Genomic DNA, 21308 nt, shown 5'->3' with positions numbered 1-21308 from the left:
CGATAGGAATGTGGGTGCGCCAAGGTGACAACTTCCCTTTGACTGTCCGTTTGTTTAGAAACATGCCTGAAGAAAAGATATCAAGAGTATCTAAACTTGTCAGGGTAATACTTAATTCACCTTTTCTATTTTTTTTGTAGTTTCGTTGAGTTTTTTAAACATTGGTCATTGTTTAACAAATTAGTTTTCTCCTAGGATTACTATATCTTAGTACCTGATGATGAAAATGATGAGGAGGCTATAAGAACACAGATGAGACTGGCTTATGTTAGATATCGATCTGAGTTAGCATCGCACTACAGATCGTTTGATAGTCATGAGGAAGCCCTGCGAAATCCATCCCCAAGAATCCGCAATGTTGATGATTGGGATCATATGTGTGACTTCTTTAACACTGATGTAAAATTTAAGGTATATAATTTTTCTGGTCTTACCCTTTGCAATGTACTTTGATGATTTGACTTTTTAACATGGAGTGGTGTCCAGCTATGAGCTCATAAAACCGATTATGGTTTCTCTATCATAAGAAACAAAAAAAATGTATATTATTGGTGAATTCGGTAGTGCTTATCATTTTTATTTTTCATATTTAATGGTAGGCTGCGTCCGAAAAAGCAAGGGCTGCGCGAAAGGCACTAGCTCTGAACCATACCAATGGTACACAGAGTTTCGCCAGAAAAGCGTATGATAGGGTAAGCCTTAAATTGTTCATTGATGTCTTATCCCTGTTCTTCATGTCTTAATAAATTTTAAATTGTGGTAAGCTTACAAGTTCAATTTAATTAGGCGCGCAAAAATCTCCCGATTGATCCACTCAGTATGTTCATGGAAACTCACAAAGCTAGTAAGCTTGGTAAACTGTGTGCAGATTGGCAGGTAAAAATTTCCTCACTAGTAATAGATTTAATAATGCTTGCAACTTACTGTTGGTGTAAATGTGAACTAAACATCCCAAGCTACAAGGTCGAGATACGCAACATGTGTTATTTGTTTCTGTTGGTATAATATCAATGTGTTGTTCAAATTTGTTTATATTTTTGACTATGCATTTCTTACTGTTGGTATGATACTATGATATAAAATATGATGATCGCGCATAGTTTTCCATGTTTAAGATCCATTAATACTTTGTTTGTTGATATTTTAATTGTCTGCATGCTTTTATGCTGTCAAAATATGATTTGTTATGAACTATTTTTTTGTTGCAGATTTTGGGTTCTTTGATCATACATAAGAACTTATAGAACCATACTTGTTTAAGTGTAGTTTTAGGATAGTATTTGATCAATCTATCTTTTGCTTTTTAACTATAGTTACTGCATTTTGAATGAAAGTTCTGCTTAAAAGACAAGGATAGTTCTATAACTGTTGTGTTGTTTTGTCTTTTCTTCATAGTAGCTACATAAACTTGAATTTTGACTTAGTTGCTTGTTTTTACAATGGGTATACAGGCAGAAATGAACCTGATTAGTGAGCAGGTTCGTCGAGGGGAAGTCAATTACACTCCCGAGGAAATATATGCAATGGTTGTTGATCCACGCCGTATTGGGGCTAAGGGTGCTCGTAAGTCGAAAGTTGCTGCCCGCTTCAGTTTAATGAGAAAAATGAAGCACAGTTGGCTGCTCTCCAAGAACAGCTGGACTCTGAAAAGAAGAAAGTTGCTAAGCAAGACAAAGAAATCTCAAAGCTTCAAAGGAGGGAGCGTAATCTCAGGGAGTACTTGAATGAGGCTTTGACGACCCTTGGTTGTCAACCTGTGCCAGATGATATAGAAGATGAGTCCCAAGATGAACGTGGACCTGAAGATAATGGATTTACTTGGGATGATTTGCAAGAAGATGATAATGATTATACTGGGGATGATGATGATTTGCAGGATGGATGTGCTGATGATCATCAGGAGAATGAATCCTCTAGAGAGGATGATTAGTCTGAATGCTGAATGTGCAGTTTTTTTTGGTGAACTTACAGGTCCAGTGCCTTCCATCGGCTCTTTTTCTTACCTCTGAATGTTGAATGTGCAGTTATTTTGGTAAACATATAGGTCCAATTTTTTTGTTTGGACTTGTATGCTTTTTGTTCTTTGGACATGTTTTTTTTTTGTCTTTTTTGGGATGGATTGCAAACCAGTACGTTAACTTGATGGTTTCTTTTTGTAACAAGTTAATGTATTTTGCATGGGTGGGAATATTGAAGTACATACCACATGTAATGAAGGTTTTTATAATTAAGAGGTGGATTATTTATAATTATAGAATCTTAATTAGTAATTACGTCCAGTATTAATTTGTATATTGTAATTACGTTTTTGGATACAGAAATTTGATTGCCTAAAAAATTAAGCGACCCACTTCAGGCCAAGTCGTTCCATGTATCTATCAAGAAGATACTTAATTGCTCCTTGGTTGGCAGGTCTAGTGATGAAGCAATCTGAATAAATTTGGTAGCTTGAAAACTTAAACAACCCACTTCAGCCCAAGTTGTTCGATGTATATACCGACAAGGTATTTAATTGCTCACAGGGACTTGGTCTAGCCATTAAGTGATTGGTGTCTTACTTGCTCTAGGGTGGTCGGTCTAGATATGGAGCAATTAACGGAAGAGACGCTACATGATAGTTGGTTGATTACTAAAGCGATTTCCTAGCTGCTCTAGACTTATAGAAATCCCACCTTTACCAACTCTAGAGCGAGTGCCACATTAAATCGCTATAAGGGTTAGAGCGACTCAATATAGGCTTTTGCAACTTAAAGTGCCTGGTCGCTTAATCCGGTTTTTCTTGTAGTGACTGTTAGGGGGACTATACCGTGTTGGAAGAGTCAGGACAGCAGAAAGTTTGTTTAGTGAGATGCAATCTTTTGGTCCATCTCCAAATGAAGTTACATACAGTACGATGTTGAATGGTCTCTGCAAGAATGGAAAATTGGAGAAGGCAACAGAATTGTTTGAATCCATGGAGGGTATCGGTATCTTAGGTAATATTGAAATGTACAATATTCTTATTCATGGTTTATGTCAGGATGGCCAGTTGGAAGATGCTAGAAAGCTGTTTATTGATATCCCAAACAAAGGATTGGCACATGATGTAGTAACATATACCACAATGCTCAAAGGCCTCTTTCGTAACAAGATGTTACCGGAGGCCAACACATTAATCATCGAAATGGAAGAGACGGGCTCTTTACCAAATGCTAGAACATATGATACCATCATCAGTTGTTTTCTTAGAGCAAAGGACACTGCCAAGGCATTGCGGTTTCTTTGCAAGATGCGTGAAAGAAATCTTTCACCAAGTGACTCCGTTAACTTTTTGTTAGTAAACACTCTCTCAGAAGACGAGTTCAGAAATCTCTAGCTTTTTTTTTCTCGTTGTGAAACCTGGTTACTGTTGAGGTAAACACTGACAATATAAATTCTCTATTAACTGCAACATATTTGCTTAAATATATGGTTTCTTTCTTTACTTGCCTCTTTGACCCCCCTTTTATGAAAAACAATATAGCGTGGGCTATAAATCCTGTTCTTTTGGTCATGTTTCACTTTGAGTGCAACTTCATTTATGTATACTCTGAACTTGTTTAGAAAACTTAAGGGGGATCCCAGGCTGCATATGTCACGAAAAACCAAAAAGAAAGAAGGAAATAAAGAGACAAAAATGTAGTACATCCCAAACCCAAAGAGAGTGTTATTAACATCCTTGATCACCATTCTAGCTCCATAAGAAAATGTATGGTTTCGAATTAAGAACAATCAAAAATCGAAAGGGGATTCTAATAAATAGTTACAAAAAAGAATCTCATCAAGCGATGGTATGGACTATGGAGAGGAAAAGAAGAAAAAACCAAGATTGAATGAGCAAGCAAATCTACTTTCTCATCCTCATTCTTATTCCCAACCCAAATGCAGTAGCAATCAAGATTGAAAGAGCAACTGCATATCCAGCAGTCCATCCTTTATGTTCGCCTGCTAACTTGAGTCCGTAAAACACATTTGCGGCTGCAAGGATTATCATTGTCCTTCCTACAGTCCAGTGATATATATTCCTGTAAAATCTGTATTTGGAGTCCACTTTGGGTCTAGCCAAAACTGCAATCACCTGCACAAACATTAATTGAGAGTTTCAATAACAGACATTGCACTGCTTTTCATTTATACAACAATTACGCCATCTTTAAAAAATCATTATGAATTGAATTAGGATTTGGTACGCACCTGTAGGCATCCGAAAATGATAACAAAGATACCAATAGTCTTGTGACGATCAACTGAAGCAGAGAGAACATCTTCTAGTACAAGTCCAGTAATGATACCAGAAACTCCAAGAATGAATCCAACAACTTGTATACAAGCATGTAAATAGAACCAAAGTGGATCCTTTTCTCTCAAGTACCTAGCAACATAGCTCCAATCAACAAACATAATCCCCAACCTATCATATTTAGTGACCCATGACCTCTCCTTAGCATTGTATATGGCTTACCTAAAACTTTAGCCTGACCTGCAAAACGTTGACCCAAATTTCATCAATATCTCATCACATTTTTCCTACTTCTATAGAATGTAGAACACGAAACACAATTCATTGCACATGACATTGTCATAATAAAGAAGGTATGAGTCCTCAATCTTTTAGGACTATTGTTATCGACACTTCCAACTAAAGTTGGTCGTTTTTGTTAGGAATCCACGGGCCTAATTAACCTCAAAAACCTTACATTGTCATAATAAAGAGGGTATGGGACCTCAATCTTTTAGGACTGTTGTTAATTATCGACACTGCCAACTAAAGTTAGTCGTTATTGTTAGGAATCCACGGGCCTAACTAACCTCGAAGACCGGCATGCAAGGATATGATTGCCCGAGGCTTATTAAGCACACGACTCATGTTGCCATAGGCGATGCGGGGCTATTTAACACCCTCCCTCAACGACTAGGCCTACATAGACGGGATGTCACGGAAGCCATTGAGGAGTGGCACGGAAACCACAGACACACACAGGCGGATCTACACAGATGGGATGGCACGAAAGCCATGAACGAAATACAGAAACCATAGGCACACACAGGCGGATACTGGAGTGGTACAGAAACCACAGACACACGGATAGTGTTGAGAGGGGTCTGACTCTAATACCATGTTAGGAATCTACGGGCCTAACTAACCTCGAAAACCGGCTTGCAAGGATAGGATTGCCCGAGGCTTACTAAGCACACGACCCAGATTGTCCTAGGCTTTGCAATCCCCTTTATAGAAGTGGTTGGATAGTGTGCTTTCATTTCCGTTGCAAAAGATATTCTCAAAACAATTTTCTTTCATTAAAAATTTTCCCACATAAGTTCAATCAAAAACCAAATTTTATAACATAAATTCATAATTTCAGAAGTTTTAATCTACTCAATTAATTAATCTAAACTCAACTAATTAATCTAAACTAAACTAATTAACCTAATCAGATTTTATTAGTGTTAATTAAACAAGGATATATTAGTCATTTTAAAAATAAATAGTTAAGGGATGTTGTATTTTACTCCATAATGATCCAGATTTTGTCTCATTAGGTATACCTCTATTAATATGGGTATACCCCAATTTGGCCAGGGGTAATATATGTTATATTTAATCATCATTTTTAATAAAGACTCTAAACCTCATCCATCACTGTCGGTTGTCTGAACCCGTCAGTTTGAATTTGTCAGCTTTAAAAAAGAAAAAAAAAAGTGCAACTCTCCTCTCATTTGTTTTTGCTCAGACTCCATACTGCTGAAGTTTGCTGAGAAAATGAAACCAAGGTACATTCATTCTCTCTTTCTCTCTGAGAAAATGAAATTAGGCAAGATATTACTGCACACAACAGCAAACTCCAATTATTCTTATGGTTCAAGAGGTTATAAAAGAGTAAAACAACTTGAGCAAAATGTGAGGGATGACTGTAAATCTGGTAAGATTAAGAAGCTTGAAGATGGTTTGCAATACTTTGATAAGTTGATTTTGGAAAGGCCATTTCCATCTAATGATACTTTTTGCCATGTGTTAAGTTCTTTATCCAAAATCAAGTGTTACTCAGATGTGATTATGTTGTATAAGAAAATGAACTTAGTTGGAGTACAACCTGGTCCGTATACATTGAGCATTTTGATTAATTGCTGTTGTCAATTAGGAAAGGTTGATCATGGGTTTTGTTTGCTTGGAGAGATTATAAAGAGAGGTTATCATCCTGATACTGTCACTTTTACTACACTGATTAAGGGGTTGTGTCTTCAACAAAAGATTGATTCTGCATTCAAAGTGTTCGACACAATGACACAGACGGGTATTCAACCTAATGCCTTCACATGTGATACTCTGATACATGGGCTTTGTAAAACTGGTCAAGTGGGTCGTGCTCTTCAGCTGAAAAACAATATGATGAAATGGAACTGCAGACCTACTTCTGTTTCATACTCTGTGATTATAGATACACTCTGCAAAGGAGGTTTGGTCGATGAAGCTCTGGTTCTCTTCAATGAGATGCATAGGGATCCGAATGTTGTACCCGATGCAGTTGTGTACACTTCTTTGATCAATGGGCTTTGCAATTATGGCCGATTGAATGAAGGAAGAATTCTTTTTGACGGGATGATTAGAAGAGGAATATCTGCAAATATAACAACTTATAATTGTATGATTCATGGACACTGCCTACATGATCAACAAGAAGAAGCAAGAAGATATTTTGATGAAATGATCGATCGTGGGATTTTTCCAAATACAGTAACTTTTAGTATATTAATAGATTCACATTGTAAAGATGGGATGACGGAAGATGCTTGGGGGTTATTCAAATTGATGGACAAGATAAACATAGAACCAAATCAGATAACTTACAATTCAATGATGGACGGTCTGTGTTTGACAGGTCGACTGCAACTTGCGGTTAAACTGTTTGATTCAATGGTGGATAGGGGCCTTGAGCCAAATGAATTCAACTACAATGTGATAATCAATGGTTATTGCAAGAATCGTAAGTTGGATGAAGCTCTGCAGTTGTTCAAGAAAATGAAACAAAACGGATTGCGACCTACAACTGTTGTTTACAATACAGTGTTATGGGGACTATACCGTGTTGGAAGAGTTAGGACTGCACAGAATTTGTTGAATGAGATGCAAACTTTTGGTCTATCTCCAGATGAAGTTACATATAATACAATATTGGATGGACTCTGCAAGAATGGAAAAATGGAAGAGGCAATAGAAATTTTTGAATCCATGGAGGAAAATCTAGTTACCACTCCCGTATACACTATTCTTATCCGCAGTTTATTCCAGGCTGGCAAGTTGGAAGATGCCAAAAAACTGTTTAATGAAATACCTAAAAAAGGATTAGTTCCTAATGTAGTAACATATACTACAGTGATAGATGGCCTCTTTTGTAACAAGATGTTTCAGGAGGCTAACGCATTAATCATCCAAATGGAAGAGAAGGGCTGTTTACAAGATGCTAGGGCATATGATACCATCATCCGTGGATTTCTTATTGCAAAGGAGACTGCCAAGGCATTGCAATTTCTTCGCAGGATGCTTGAAAGAAAACTTTCACCAAGTGATCCTGTTATTATTTGGTTAGTAAAAACTCTCTCAGTAGATGAGTTTAGAAATCTCTAGCTTTTCGTTCTTTTGTTTGGTAAACACTGACAATCTGAAATCTCTATTAACTGCAACATATTTGCTTGAATATATGGTTTCTTTCTTTACTTTACTTGCTTCTTTGTGCTCCCTTTGTTTGGTAAAACCATATAACGCGGGTTATAAATTCTGTTCTTTTGGTCATGCTTCACTTTCAGTTCAACTTCATTTATGTTGTATTCTGTTTGAACTTGTTTAGAAAACTTAAGGGGGATCCCAGGCTGCATATGTCGCGACAAACCAAAAAGAAAGAAAGAAATAAAGAGACAAAAAAATGTAGTATATCCCAAACCCAAAGAGAGAGTTATTAACATCCTTGATCACTACACATACAACCACAACAAGAATCTAGCATTCTAGCTCCATAAGAAAATGTATGGTATCGAATTAAGAACAATCAAATCGAAAGGGTATTCTAATAAATAGTTACAAAAAAGAATCTCATCAAGCGATGGTATGGAGAAACCATTTGAAAGATAACACAAGTACAAGTAAATCTACTTTCTCATCCTCATTCTTATTTCCAACCCAATTGCAGTAACAATCAGGATTGAAAGAGCAACTGCATATCCAGCAGTCCATCCTTTATGTTCGTCTGCTAACTTGAGTCCGTAAAACACATTTGCAGCTGCAAGGATTATCATTGTCCTTCCTACAGTCCAGTGATAAATATTCCAGTAGAATCTGTATTTGGAGTCCACTTTTGGTCTAGCCAAAAATGCAATCACCTGCACAAAAACAGACAAAGCATCAATCACTAACAGACATTGTGTTGGATTTCCTCTATAAGACAAATGCCTCTTCTCAAATGATCAGTATGAATTAGGATTCAGTACACACCTGTAGGCATCCGAAAATGAGAACGAAGATACCGATGGTCTTGTGTCGATCAACTGAAGCAGAAAGAACATCTTCTAATACAAGTCCAGTAATGATACCAGAAACTCCAAGTATGAATCCAACAACTTGAATACAAGCATGTAAGTAGAACCAAAGTGGATCCTTTTCTCTCAAGTATCTAGCAACCATGGCTCCGATCAACAAACATAAACCCCAACCTATCATATTTAGTGACCCATGACCTCTCCTTAGCCTTGTGTATGGTGCACTTAAAACTTTGGATTGACCTGAAATGTTGACCCAAATATTCACCAATATTATCTCATCACATTTTTCCTACTTTTGTAGAATACCACACACAGTTCATTGCACATGACATTGTCATGATAAAGAGGGTATGGGACCTCAAATTTTTAGGACCCTCCTTCACAACAGTACATACAATCAATACTTGAAAGCAACAATGACATTTTTCCAATCCATTTTACAGTATACGAAACAAGAAGCTCTTTTTTTTTTTTTGAGTGAGCATATCAGATTTACACTCTTTGAAGGGGTGTGCACAAAATCCGGTTCAAATTTTAATTTTCCTATAAAATGTACCCCAAAATTCAAGAATTTCTTTGAAGGGTAGGTTTGACTTTTTGTCGAATGTAGTCAATATCGACCCAACCATCCATCCAAACGAATTTCTTTTGGCTGGAATTGTCCCTACTATTCTTAAGCAAAAATCAAATGAATATACAACAACCATGTTTCCCTTGACATCCATTTTTAGACTTTTCGTTTTCCACATTGTGTGTTTGAAAAATTTCTGCCCATCACATCTAAACACGACAAAGCATAAAAATAAAAGATTTTCAAGTTTCTGTATATAAACTTTCTTACCTGTTTGGTAATTGATCAGAGTATTTCCCATATCAAGATGTTGCGATAACTGGAACTGTGAACTCGGAAGCAAACTATCTGGTCCGATCGCATAAATAATGTTTGTTGATGGTTGTTGTTCAGTTTTCAATTGAAAAGCAAGATATAACCGGGAATTCTGAGTTATAACCGTCTCTGAATTCTTGACTAGAGTTAAGTTTCCTTGATCTGGTCGTACTGCATTTGTTCGTTTCTCTGCTAAGAAATACTGTTTAGCAATACCAATATTGTTGTTGCCAATCCATCCAACCATGGCACTACTCCCTATCATTTTTCCTTTTTCTGAAAATCCAATTGCGATGTAATTCTTTGTATTTGGGGCTGAAAGAAGAAAGCTCCATAGGTCTGATCCTGTCTTTGAATACTGTTGCATCAAAATAATAAACAGTTTTTCGTCAAGAACACGAAGAACAATTTAAGAACTTATATAAGTAAGATTTATGAAATGAAAAAAACTTACTCTGAGGACATAATCACGTCTAGTCCAGAGATTGAAACAACTTAGAGATGTTGTATCAAAAGAAATACCTTTGAGATTACTCAAATTATTAGAACATGAATCTGATTGAGAATTTACAAAGAAAAATGAAGAGATCAATTGAATGAGAAGAATGAAAATGAATGAATTAAATTTCATTTTCATTTTTTTTTTGTGGGGTTCTTTTAGATGGTGGTGGAGGTGATGATGATGATGGAGTGGTTTGTCAAGAGACAAAGCAAAGTTAGTGGGTTGAGTGATCTCAATCAAAAATTATAGGCAGTTATTAAAGAGATATATAAATATATAAAAATTCATCTGTTCATGTTCTGTTTGAGTTTTTGTATTCATAGGAAAATAATTTAATAAGTTTCAATTATTATAGTCATAATTGGGGTTTCTTAGAAAATACATTTGCAGATGGGAAATTCCTTCATTTTTGAATTATGTTTTTGTTCTTTTTCATTTTGTGTTTATTCCTAATTACCTTGGATACATGGAATTTGAGTTTCAACCATGGTGGTTAAGAAAACATAAAATATGGTTGAAATAAAGCAACTGGGATTAATTGGTTAGGAGCCTGACTCCCATCTTTGAGGTTAGCAGGTTGCAAACCTATTAGGACTAGCCAACTTGCGAGAAACATACCTCTCGTGTTTCTGATTTCCACTTTAAATTTGGGGATCTCGTAAAAAACTCTTCTTACAATTTCGGAAAAGGAAAAAATTGGTTGAAACTTGAGACCAAATCGCGACCATCTGATTGGAGTCATGGGTCTTGAATGGATAGTGGGGGAGATCATTGATTGTTTTTCTATTTTTTAGATTTTACTTCTATTGGAAGTTTATACCTTTTTTGTTTGAATCTGACTTGCGATCCGAGACTGAACGGTGTTTGACTCGGCTGAAGTTAAATATCAGGTCATTTGTTTTGTAGTTTTATTTTCATGATGTCTGAGTCGAGGTTTAACTCGGCTCATACATCTTACACATTGTTATTTAAGTCAGAGATCATTTTGTACCTGCTCATTTGGCACTCATGTGACTGATTTAGAAAATTTCTTTAACTTCGATGATTAACAATTTTTGAGTCAGACATAATTAGTTCGATCCACATGATTCAGAGTTTCAGACCAGCAAGAGTCGATTGAGATAGAAAAGAAAAACAAACAACCTATTAAATTGATAAAATTTGTTTGATTAATTTAGGACAAGATGGCAGCCTATCCGACTAGTTTCGGTGTATGATGGGACCAAAGAGATTGGCTTAAAGATGTGATTGGGGCATATGAGTTAAAGAATTAGGAAAGGCAGCTAGTGGGTGAAATGAGCACATCATCTTTAGTTTATTCAATCAACTCATTACTTTGTTTTTACATGTTATTGGAGTTGTTGACCATCGCATTAACAGATTGAAAATGAAAAAGAAAGAAACTGTTCCCGACATTTTGTTATTTATAAGGTCATGGGGCTCATTTTGGGTTCATACCTTTGGTTCGATGATCATGACTACTGCTTATCGTGGTTATTTTATGATCATAAACATCTGTTCAACACCTAGTTAGCAATTCGGGATTCGGCAAACGTACGGAACGGCAAGTACGAGTATTATACGGTTTTGTAAAATCCAGATTCGGTCCAAGATTCGGTCAACAGGACGTGATTCGTCATTAATTCGGAACCGCACACGTACGTGTATAATTCGATTTATAAATGTGAGTTCGACTCTGAAAATTCGGTATCTATATATAACAAATAATTTGTATTTATAAAGTCATAGACCAATTTTTATGCATATGTGTGAGTTATTTAAGGAAAAAATAAACTCAATATGATGATATTAATAATATATACAACATTAGTTATCCAAGAGGACGTCTTATGGTGGTTTAGATGCTTGGTTAGTGAGTTTGAGATCTCTCTCACCTTCATCTTCAAATCTCTTCAGTCGTTTTTGTTTCATAAAAATTACAACACGTCTAATATTCGGTCGTGTATGCTCGGGAGGCAGTAAAGCCCAAACAGTGGAGTCTTTGAAAAGTAAAAGCTAAAGAATTTATGGCGAATTAAGCAGACGTATCATTCGGGATACGTAAAATTCGTGAACAATTCGTGAATAATCCGGGAATGCCACATAATACGCGACTTGGGTTCGGAGTTGCAAGCGTACGCAAAAAAGACGATAAAATTCGTGATACGGAAAAATTCACGAATGATTCGCGAATCATTCGCGAACTTCCTAACTAGGGTTCAACATAACATTTCTTCGTGACTGGACGTAAAAAATGGTAAACAAAAATCACCACAAATCTAAGTGGTTTTGTAAAAATATGCACAAAAAAACTTTGTAAGTGTGTGGATAATAATTAGCCTCGTTTAATTGGGAGTCCCAAAAAACAATTAGAGGCCTCACGCTAAAAGTCAAAAAAGATCACACAAAACCTAATTTCAAAAACCCCTTATCCAAATATTTTATATAATGGCTAATCTGCCTATTTTTGATTAGAGATAATTTTATTTAATTAGTGTTATTCTAATTTAATTAGGATTTACTATTTTTTTTCAAATTTTATTTTCGTAATTTCTTTTTTAAGAAAAAAAATTTAACTTTTTTTCCAAAAAAAAATTATTATGAAAAATTATTAATAAATTATTATGAAAAATCGTGTCGACAAATTATTATGAAAAATCTTCACGGTTTAAATCCATATAATGACGACTTTAAAAAGTCGTCATCTTCTATAAATTAAAAAGTGATGACTTTTCATGATCAATATCAATTTTAAAATTTATAAGAGTTGTTATGATTAAAATATTGAATAATGACGATTGTAATAGCATTTATAAAAGTCCATTTCTGTTTCAAAATTGACAAAAATTATTATGGTTAAAATTTAAGGCAATGACGACTTTATTTTTTCATGTAGAGTCGTTATGATAAATAAATTTGTACCATGACGACTTGGTTGAGTCGTTATTGCCTATAAATTGAACCGTGACGACTTTTACGGTTTAAAATTTACGAGACTCGTCATTATTAAAATTTAGAATTTTGACTACTCAAACTTTTTATCCAAAATTCTTTTTTAAATGGAATTAAAATTCTCAAAAAAAAATTGCAAAAAAAGGTATAAAAAAGTTTATTAAAATATAAAAAATTTCAAAAAAAAGTTATTAAAAATAAAATTTCAAAAAAAATTATTAGAAAAAATAACTAATTAAGAGGTTCGTCTTCATGGTCACTCAGACAAAAAATAAAAATTATAATTTTTTTAAAATTTATAATTAAACTGCAGAAATAAACTGGAGTTGAAAGGTGACTCAAACAAGATGTCAATGTTGCTCATTGACTTTTTCAATGCGTTAAACATGGTGAGCAGATCTCATCTCATCAAAGAGGTTTGTCTTCAATGTCCAGGTATTTCTCGCCGGGTGGAATTTTGTTCCTTGAGGCCTGCTAAACTCTACTATGTCCAATTTATTTTGTCATATGCTCTTGAAGTCCAGCTGGGTGACCCTCTCGGTCCCTTGTTGTTTGCTTTGACACTTCACCCCCTGGTGAAGACTATTGCCTCTAGTTGTAAGATTGATTTGCATGCCTGGTACCTGTACGATGGTACAATTGTCGGTGATACGCTTGAGGTGGCCAAGGCTTTGCGCATAATAGAAACTGAAGGGCCAGGTAGGGGTTTACATCTAAATATAAAGAAAACAGAAGTCTTTTGGCCTTCTATTGATCCTAGAAGTATTGCTGATGGTGTATTCCCTCCTGATATTAATTTTATTTATTTTTTATTTTAAAAATAAATATTTGCGACAGAATGGAAGGTGTAGAAAGTAACCTATCCTGACACTTCTGGGAATTTAGCTAACACAATATTTTTGTGACATTAAAACTGTCACGCATAACTAATATTTATGACGTTTTCTATTATGTTGCAAACATAATGTCACAAATACGTCTGTTTGTTGTAGTGGTTTGGATTTGAACTTTATTAGTGATATGATGTTGAGTAGGGTGAACAAGACTGTTCAACTAATGTCTGCCATCAAAAAACTCAAGGACCCTCAAAGCAAGATGTTATTACTTCGTAATTGTACTGGTGTGTCAAGATTATATTTTGCAATGCGAACTACCAACCCTGCAGCCCTTCAACAAGCCACTGATCTTTTCGATGATCATTTTCTCAAGTACTTGAGACTCTTAGTCACTGGTGAAGGCGCGGGTTTTGGTCCTTTACAACAGAGATTATCTACCTTGCCTATCAAAGATGGTGGCCTTGGGATTTAACCATGGCGGACACCCGCTCCTACTGCTACCTTGCTTCTAAGAGCCAGACTGCTTCGGTACAAAAGGTGATCCTTGGTAGCTTGTTCCCAACAGACAAAGGGTCTGCCTATCAGTTGGATCTTCAGAACTTTATCCAGGCATGTGGACTACCATCTTCTTATTGCGTCGATGATACTGCGCCCCTTCCATGCACTCCCTGGCAGTCACTTATTATGATGCAGTTAAGAAGCGAATCCCAGACCAATTTTCTATGTCTGCAAGAGACTCCATTTTGAGGCAGTGCAACCATGTCAAACATGCACATGATTATTTTGTTGGTTGTATCAATTAGTGGGCTTAATCAATGTCTTGGGCCAAGACAGTTCAGAGTTGTTCTTTGCTATCGCCTTGCTATCCCGTTGTTTGTTGAGAATGGTCTTTGCTCAAGTTGTAACAGATCTATGGATATCTTTGGGGACCACGCGCTTCATTATGCTAAGGATGTTGGAAGTAAGTTTCGACATGACTTTGTACGTGATATAATCCCTGACATTTGCTATAAAGCTGGTGTGCCTGTGCGTAAGGAAGTTTCTCTTGGTTTTTGTCGGATGATGACAAAGATTTACGGCATGCTGATATCCTTGTTCTTAACTGGGAAAATGGTCAAGATGTTTGTATGGATGTCACATGTGTCTCACCCTTCACTGATGATGGTATTCGCTCTTTCGTTCCAGGTAAAGCTATTTCTAGTATCGCTTCGCGTAAACGCACTATATACTTGGACAAGTGTGTATCACATGGTTATGATCTGGGCGTTCTGGCCTTCTCTATGACACGTGTAACAATCCTAAGGGTTAGGGTAATCTAGTCTTTTGACTAGATTTATTCATCCCTTATCCACCTCCCATGGGTGGGGATACAAATTTAGGGCCCCATTTGTTTTTTGGGTCCCCAATTAAACGGGGATAATTAGCCGCAGTTGTACCTTCCTGGTTCCGAAATGTTTCGAGCCTTCGAGGCTAATAGTTTTATTAGAAATATTAGGTAAAAGTTTCATAACGTGGTGTGCATTTTGCAGCAATATTCTACTAATAAAATTTTACTATGACAGCTCCAGACAATTTGGACTGGTTCTATAGATTAAACCAAGGTTGAGGATTTGGCTGCTAACAAAACTATCGTTACATATAAATTGAAAAACAAATAAATCAAGTTAGGTAATTTAGACTAATTCGTTAGGAATTAGAAGATATCTAAATCATCTAGGAGCTAGTAGTGCAAGGGTTAGGTACTACTTATGTTTTAAAAAAACAGAACTAAGAAGGTGTTGGAAGTTGACTAGGCTTCAAGTTTTTCAACATCATATGGAATAGTAGGTGGAAATATAGTGTACGAGAATGCGATGGTTCAAGAGCAGGGTTCAATAGTACAAAGAATGTAGAGGAGGTAACCAACTTGAGAAAATGAACTTGAGCTAACCAAAGTTGAGGATATAGTAGATACATGTATGACAAAAATCTTTAAATGTTATTTTATTATTTAGTTATCTTCTATGTTTTAAAAAAAATGATACTCCAATGATCATTATAGTATATAGCATTGGAGAGAACAGCAAATTAGCAAAGGCTTTGATAATTAAGAAAAACAAAATAGATAAAAGATTGTCATGGTCTGACACGAACTCAACTAGCAAAGAAGTAGCCCTACTCTGACTTTACAATTTCTTGTTTTAAAGACTTGATCAACATGACCAAGTACCCACACTGAGCCATCAATACTTCCTCCTTGGCGGTTGCAAGTGTGGTGCGGATGAACTGCCTGCATTTACCCATGCCAATAGAGAGGGAAAACAGGCAAACGGGTGTGCTAAACCAGTATTGGGAAACACATAATGCAGAACACTATGTAGTAAAGTCTGATCCTGTGTACAGACTTTATACAGTCATGGTTCAGTTATTAATTAATATGATTCATTGTTTCAAGTTTCAATGGATACTTAAAGATAAGTACTGTTTTTGAATTTAATGGCAACAGACAAAGGTGAGGCTTGGAATTTATCTGATCCTGCTCAGTAGTCAGTAGTTTGACTGCAGAACTCAATTCATGACAGTATCACATTCATAGACTCACAACTGAGCAAATTAAAGACAGAAAATCATCTTTATCGTAGTTGACAGAAAATCAAATTAAAAAAATTTTACAACTACACTCCATTTAACTGATTCAATGATCATTATGAATTTTTGTTTTATTAATTGAAGATTGGGAATGTTTATAAGAATGATTGAAGTACTGAAACAATTCTACTTGAAACCTAAGATCACTTTTTCTCTCTTCCTATTTCTTTTCCAAGACTTGTCCACGAATCCTCCTAGAAACAATGACCTCTCCCCTTTGTATAGAATTTAACATAGTGGATGACAGCTAAGAAACCCATTATTTTCGGGATCACTATGCGACACATTCTCTCATATTCGCATAGCGTACCTCCTCGCACAGTTCTTCACACTTTACTCGTGACTTTGCTGACATCATCTGGTGCGTCATCTCAACTTTGATGTGTGCGATGTTGTTCGCTTAAGTTATATTCTTCACTTCGCTTGATTACCAACGTGTGCGATATTTAACTCCTACATTTGCCTCTTCTCATATTAATTATTCTTCAGAGTGAGCGATATGACAAATTCTCCTCTTGAAAATGGCACATGCCTATCTTTTTCCATTATAATTTGTCGACAGTTATCCGGGTTTCCAGTTCCACTCTACACGTGTCGACTTTCTTCCCTTTTACCGGCTTGAACCGACTTCAACCGGTTACTTCTTTTCATCTATTTAAGGGTTTTTCACAATAATCTCTTCCTTCTTCATCATTTATCTTCTCTCTCTTGTTACTATTCATCTTCATCTGTTATTACTCATTTCCGCTGTTGTCACTGATTTCTTCTGCTATTATTTTTTCCACCATGAACCCTGAATCAAAGTTTGTTTCCTTTCTTCAAGATGACTATTGATTTTAACCATTCATAAAAAAAATATATTTAATGATCTAATTCTCATACTTTCGCAGGAAAAGCTCTTCCGTTAGCGCTCTTCGAATCATGCAAAAACCCAAGTCTTCTTCAAGTGAAAATAAGGAATCGCAGAAGAAGAAACCGAGCATTGATAATGAATCTCAAAATAAGGAATCTCACAAGAGGAAGGCTTCGCATAATAAAGAAGTAAGGAATACCCAATTATCTTAAAACAATATTGTTGCCTCTATTACTTTTCTACTTTATTTTTGCAGGCTTCCGACGCTGAGATGGTTGATGGTAAGAAGCAGAAAGTTAAAAAATCTCGCAAACCCATACCACTCTCTTAAAATATTTATATTCTAGATTTTAGCGCTAGAGATGTTGTTCCTGTATCCACAATATAGCCTTCGCATACTAGTTTTCCTATCACTCCGATAATAAGTCAAACTCTTGAAAAAGATGTTTCTGTCACCCATATACCTCCCCAGGTTTCTGAGAAGAATGACCATGCTACTCCTTCACCAACAAATCCTCTTATGGATGAGAATGCCTATGTTACTTACGACGAACTTTTTAAAGAGTCTTCTGTGAATAATGAGTTTTCTCTTAATCAAGGAAACAAAAGCACACCTACTATTGCCTCTGTGATTCCATCGCATTCAAATCAAGTTTTTCCTTCACCCATTACTCCTCCTCCTTCTCTTTCCTTATTAAATTCCTTTCCTTTGAACAAGAAAGATTTGGATAGTGTAAAACTTGCCGCTCAAATTCTATCCGACGTCATCAACTCTGCCCAATCTTTAACCGATGACCCTTGCAAGCTTCGCTCCTGTTCCGCCTTAAGCAAGCTTTTATGTGAATTTCCCGTTGATAAAGCTTCAAGGGATGAGGTCCTTTCCTAAATTGACCCGAGTTTCCATGTTGCTCTAGACGTTCTGGTAATTTTCACACCTTAACTTTTATCTTATTTTATAATACTTCCAAGTTATACTAACTTCATCTTTTGCCTTTTAGGATTCTCATCGCCGCGTGATGCTTTCTGAAAAACATTTTGAATCTAGTTGTTCTCAGTTGGAACTTTTCCAGAAAAGTGTCTCTTTGGAAAAGGAAGTACAAAAGCTGAGAGGAGAACTCCAAATTTCAAATTTTGATGCTGAAACTCTTCGCAGCGAAAATCAAAAACTTAGAGGTATTTATTATTATATTTGAGTCACTTATCATATTCTGTATTCCTTCGCATACGTTAATTTTCGTAAATTTTTTTATGCGTTTGTTAAGATTTAAAACGGAAGCGAACGAATGAGAGATATGATTTTCAATTCCTCGCTGAAGATACTCAAGCGAATAATGTGAAGTTGCAGTCTCAACTAAACCAATTAGATAATCAATATTCATATTCGCTTGATCAGATTAACAATCTTTCCCATGAAAATAACCAACTCACTCAGAAAATTAAGTTTTTTAGTGATCAAGTATCTTATTTTTCTAAATTGTCACGCGATGATGACTTGCTTCATCAAACTTTATCAGAAGAAAACCATACTCTTTCTTGGGAGAAACTATCTTTTTTGAAGAAATAAAAAATGTTTTCACATCAGTATTCAATTCTTCATGAAATAAATGAAAACCAAGCACGAAGTCTTCGCGTACTGAAGGAACAGTACGAGACTTCGCTTAAAGATTTAAGCTCCCGAAATGAGAAACTAATTCAGAATAATATCAATCTTCCTGTGAAGAAAAATCAGCTTCAAGAACAATACAGTCAATTGAAGAATTCTTGCGATGTTCTTAATAAAAAGAACAATACCCTTGCCTTTTGTAAATTCTTCCAAAGGTAGTCATCTAGAGTTGACTGCCTTATTATGATTTCTTAGCATCTTTTCGCACAATATTAATTCTTTATTTCTATTTATGGTTATTTATTGTTCTTTGTAGATTCTGAAAAATCGCACCAGTCTGTTGTTGCTCAATTGAATTCTGAGTTATCCAAGGTTTGCAAGGAATATGCAAATCTGGAATTATCTCGTGGGAACCTTGAGCTATCTCTCTCTGCGTCTCGAAGCAGAGCACGAAGAAGATTTGCATTTCAGAAGAATTTTCTAGAGATAAATGCTAGAAATCTCGAAAGAGCAGCTATTCGCAAAGGCCACTCTAGTGCCCAATCTGTTATTGGTGGAATTCTCTCAAGCAACTCTCTTCCAGCAGTAAAACTCCCCGTATGCAATGTGAGTGCGGATGAAGAATATCCTGAGCCAGATAGTGATTTTGACTTTTTAAGCGATGATGAAAAAGATCAAGATGATGAAAAATTCAGCAAGAAGAAGATAAATCTGCTGATGAAGCCGGTACTGAGATTGAAAATCTTGGATCCAGTGCTAAAGTCTGAAAAGTATTTTGAATAAAATGCTACTGTTAAGCATTCTTGATTTCCTTTCTTTATTTCAACATATTTTGAACCTTCGCATATTTGTTTGTTGCAAGGAAGATAATAAATTGTTGTTTTAATTCCCATACTTGCCTCTTATTATGTTCCTTGTAAGAAACAATCGTGCGAATTTATCAGTGGTTTGTTTAATTTACTTAGGAGGTCTTATTTTGCCTTCCTATGTAAAGGTCTTATCTTGCCTCATTTTTTTGCGACGAAATCGCAGGAAGTCTTTGTATTTTAGTACATCGACCCATTGATCTCGTCTTATCTTTTTCGCTTGTATTATTTCCTCTTCAGGTTTGTCGCATAAATATCACAAGTTTTAAGACTCCCATGAGTAAAAGCCTTATGATATTTACGTCTTTTGACACAATTCAGCTCCCTAATGGAAGGTGTCGTCCTTATCTTCCTCTATGATTTCCCCTTCAAGGAAGCTTATCTCTATCGGGTTAAGATTATGGCTCTTTCCATCCGGTTTTTCAACAACCAGTTGATTTCGCAATCTCGCATACACTACCTATAGGGTTTATGGCAGCAAGATCGCACCCTAAGTGGGGTATCTTCGGACCGAGTGCATCATAGTCAGAACTTGTCAAGAGTGGCACGGTATGCTCCAGACGTCTCGGGCACTCCTTGGGAGAGCCTTTCTCACCTTAGGCTCTCAATCTAAGATTTCTATCTTAGACTGATATTTTATGGTATCTCTCCCGGATGGGCATTATAGTTTAATTCTCACACCAAATCTCCACAACTCAAGTTCTGGGGTCGGTGTAGCCTTTCCTTGAGTCATGCCTTCTAGGTCTTTCCGATTGTGACGTGCGATAGGTCTTACTATATTTCCTCTTGCATATGAGCGAACTAGGGTGCACGCCACATTCAGATTCCTAGCCAATCTGATAATAAATATCATTTTCTGTAACCTTTATCAAGGTCTTACTTTTCTTTTATATAATTTCTTAATTTTGAAGCGAAATATTCGCATTACAATTATTCGAAATATTAACTTTTTATCCATGCGAATTGATTCCCAAGTGACTATGAATAATGCTTTTTCAAGAACTGCATATTCCAAGGGCGATCTAATTTACGACCTGTATTTCGTCCTTCAGGATCCATTAATTCATAGGCTCCTTCTCCAACTATTCTTTTTATTATATAAGGTTCATCCCAGCTTTTCTCCAATTTCCCATCTTTTCCTTTTTGGTATACTGGAATTTCGCGTAGCACTAAATCGCCTGGTCAGAATTCTCTTATTTTGACCCGCTTGTTATATTCTCGAGCTAGCCTTTTTTTGATAATTTTCCATGTGCTGCAAAGTGACTTCTCTTACTTCCTCCAAATCATCCCACTTTGTTAAAATCAAGTCCGCATTTAAATTCTTTTCCCAAACTTCTCTCTTTGTGGTAGGGATGATCACTTCTGTTGGTAGCACTGCCTCTACCCCATATGTCAGACAGGAGGGAGACATTCCGGTTGCTTCTCTTCTTGTAGTTCTATAAGACCATACTACATTATGTACTTCTTCGCACAATCCTTTGTTGTGCCCTTCTAACTTTTTCTTCAGGTTATCTGCGATTGTTTTGTTTGTTGCTTCTACTTGTCCATTACTCTGAGGATATAAAGGAGTAGATTTGCCACTTTGAATTTTGAACGCATTGAGCAGCATTGTTATATTCTCTCCTTCAAACT

General features: G+C 36.0%; 3 protein-coding genes across 3 annotated transcripts; 1 reads left to right on the top strand and 2 right to left on the bottom strand.

The window, feature by feature from the left end:
• Positions 1–3865: 3865 nt before the first annotated feature.
• LOC113362024 (cytochrome b561 and DOMON domain-containing protein At3g07570-like) lies at positions 3866–4419 on the bottom strand. The gene is made up of 2 exons (XM_026605049.1): positions 4213–4419; positions 3866–4096 (listed from the first exon to the last, which is right to left on the bottom strand). The coding sequence occupies exons 1-2, from the start codon at positions 4417–4419 to the stop codon at positions 3866–3868; spliced, it is 438 nt and encodes a 145-aa protein (XP_026460834.1).
• Positions 4420–5779: 1360 nt separating this feature from the next.
• On the top strand, positions 5780–7776 carry LOC113317656 (pentatricopeptide repeat-containing protein At1g63330-like). The gene has a single exon (XM_026565799.1). The coding sequence runs from the start codon at positions 5780–5782 to the stop codon at positions 7640–7642; it is 1863 nt and encodes a 620-aa protein (XP_026421584.1). The 3' UTR covers positions 7643–7776.
• Positions 7777–7943: 167 nt separating this feature from the next.
• On the bottom strand, positions 7944–10214 carry LOC113317644 (cytochrome b561 and DOMON domain-containing protein At3g07570-like). The gene is made up of 4 exons (XM_026565793.1): positions 9891–10214; positions 9392–9794; positions 8504–8790; positions 7944–8391 (listed from the first exon to the last, which is right to left on the bottom strand). The coding sequence occupies exons 1-4, from the start codon at positions 10071–10073 to the stop codon at positions 8161–8163; spliced, it is 1104 nt and encodes a 367-aa protein (XP_026421578.1). The 5' UTR covers positions 10074–10214; the 3' UTR covers positions 7944–8160.
• Between the last annotated feature and the right edge of the window lie 11094 nt (positions 10215–21308).

This window comes from Papaver somniferum, chromosome 1 (assembly GCF_003573695.1).
Source record: "Papaver somniferum cultivar HN1 chromosome 1, ASM357369v1, whole genome shotgun sequence".
Lineage (NCBI taxonomy): Eukaryota > Viridiplantae > Streptophyta > Magnoliopsida > Ranunculales > Papaveraceae > Papaver > Papaver somniferum.
Note: the sequence above shows the minus strand (reverse complement) of the source record. Positions and strands in the feature narration are given on the sequence as shown.

Coding starts and splice junctions, on each gene's coding strand:
- LOC113362024 (XM_026605049.1), bottom strand. CDS start 4,419: ATGTTTGTTGATTGGAGCTATGTTGCTAGGTACTTGAGAGAAAAGGAT. Junction 4,097..4,212: donor TCATTTTCGGATGCCTACAG/GTGCGTACCAAA, acceptor ATGTTTGTGCAG/GTGATTGCAGTTTTGGCTAG.
- LOC113317656 (XM_026565799.1), top strand. CDS start 5,780: ATGAAACCAAGGTACATTCATTCTCTCTTTCTCTCTGAGAAAATGAAA.
- LOC113317644 (XM_026565793.1), bottom strand. CDS start 10,073: ATGAAAATGAAATTTAATTCATTCATTTTCATTCTTCTCATTCAATTG. Junction 9,795..9,890: donor GACGTGATTATGTCCTCAGA/GTAAGTTTTTTT, acceptor TTGATGCAACAG/TATTCAAAGACAGGATCAGA. Junction 8,392..8,503: donor TCATTTTCGGATGCCTACAG/GTGTGTACTGAA, acceptor GTTTTTGTGCAG/GTGATTGCATTTTTGGCTAG.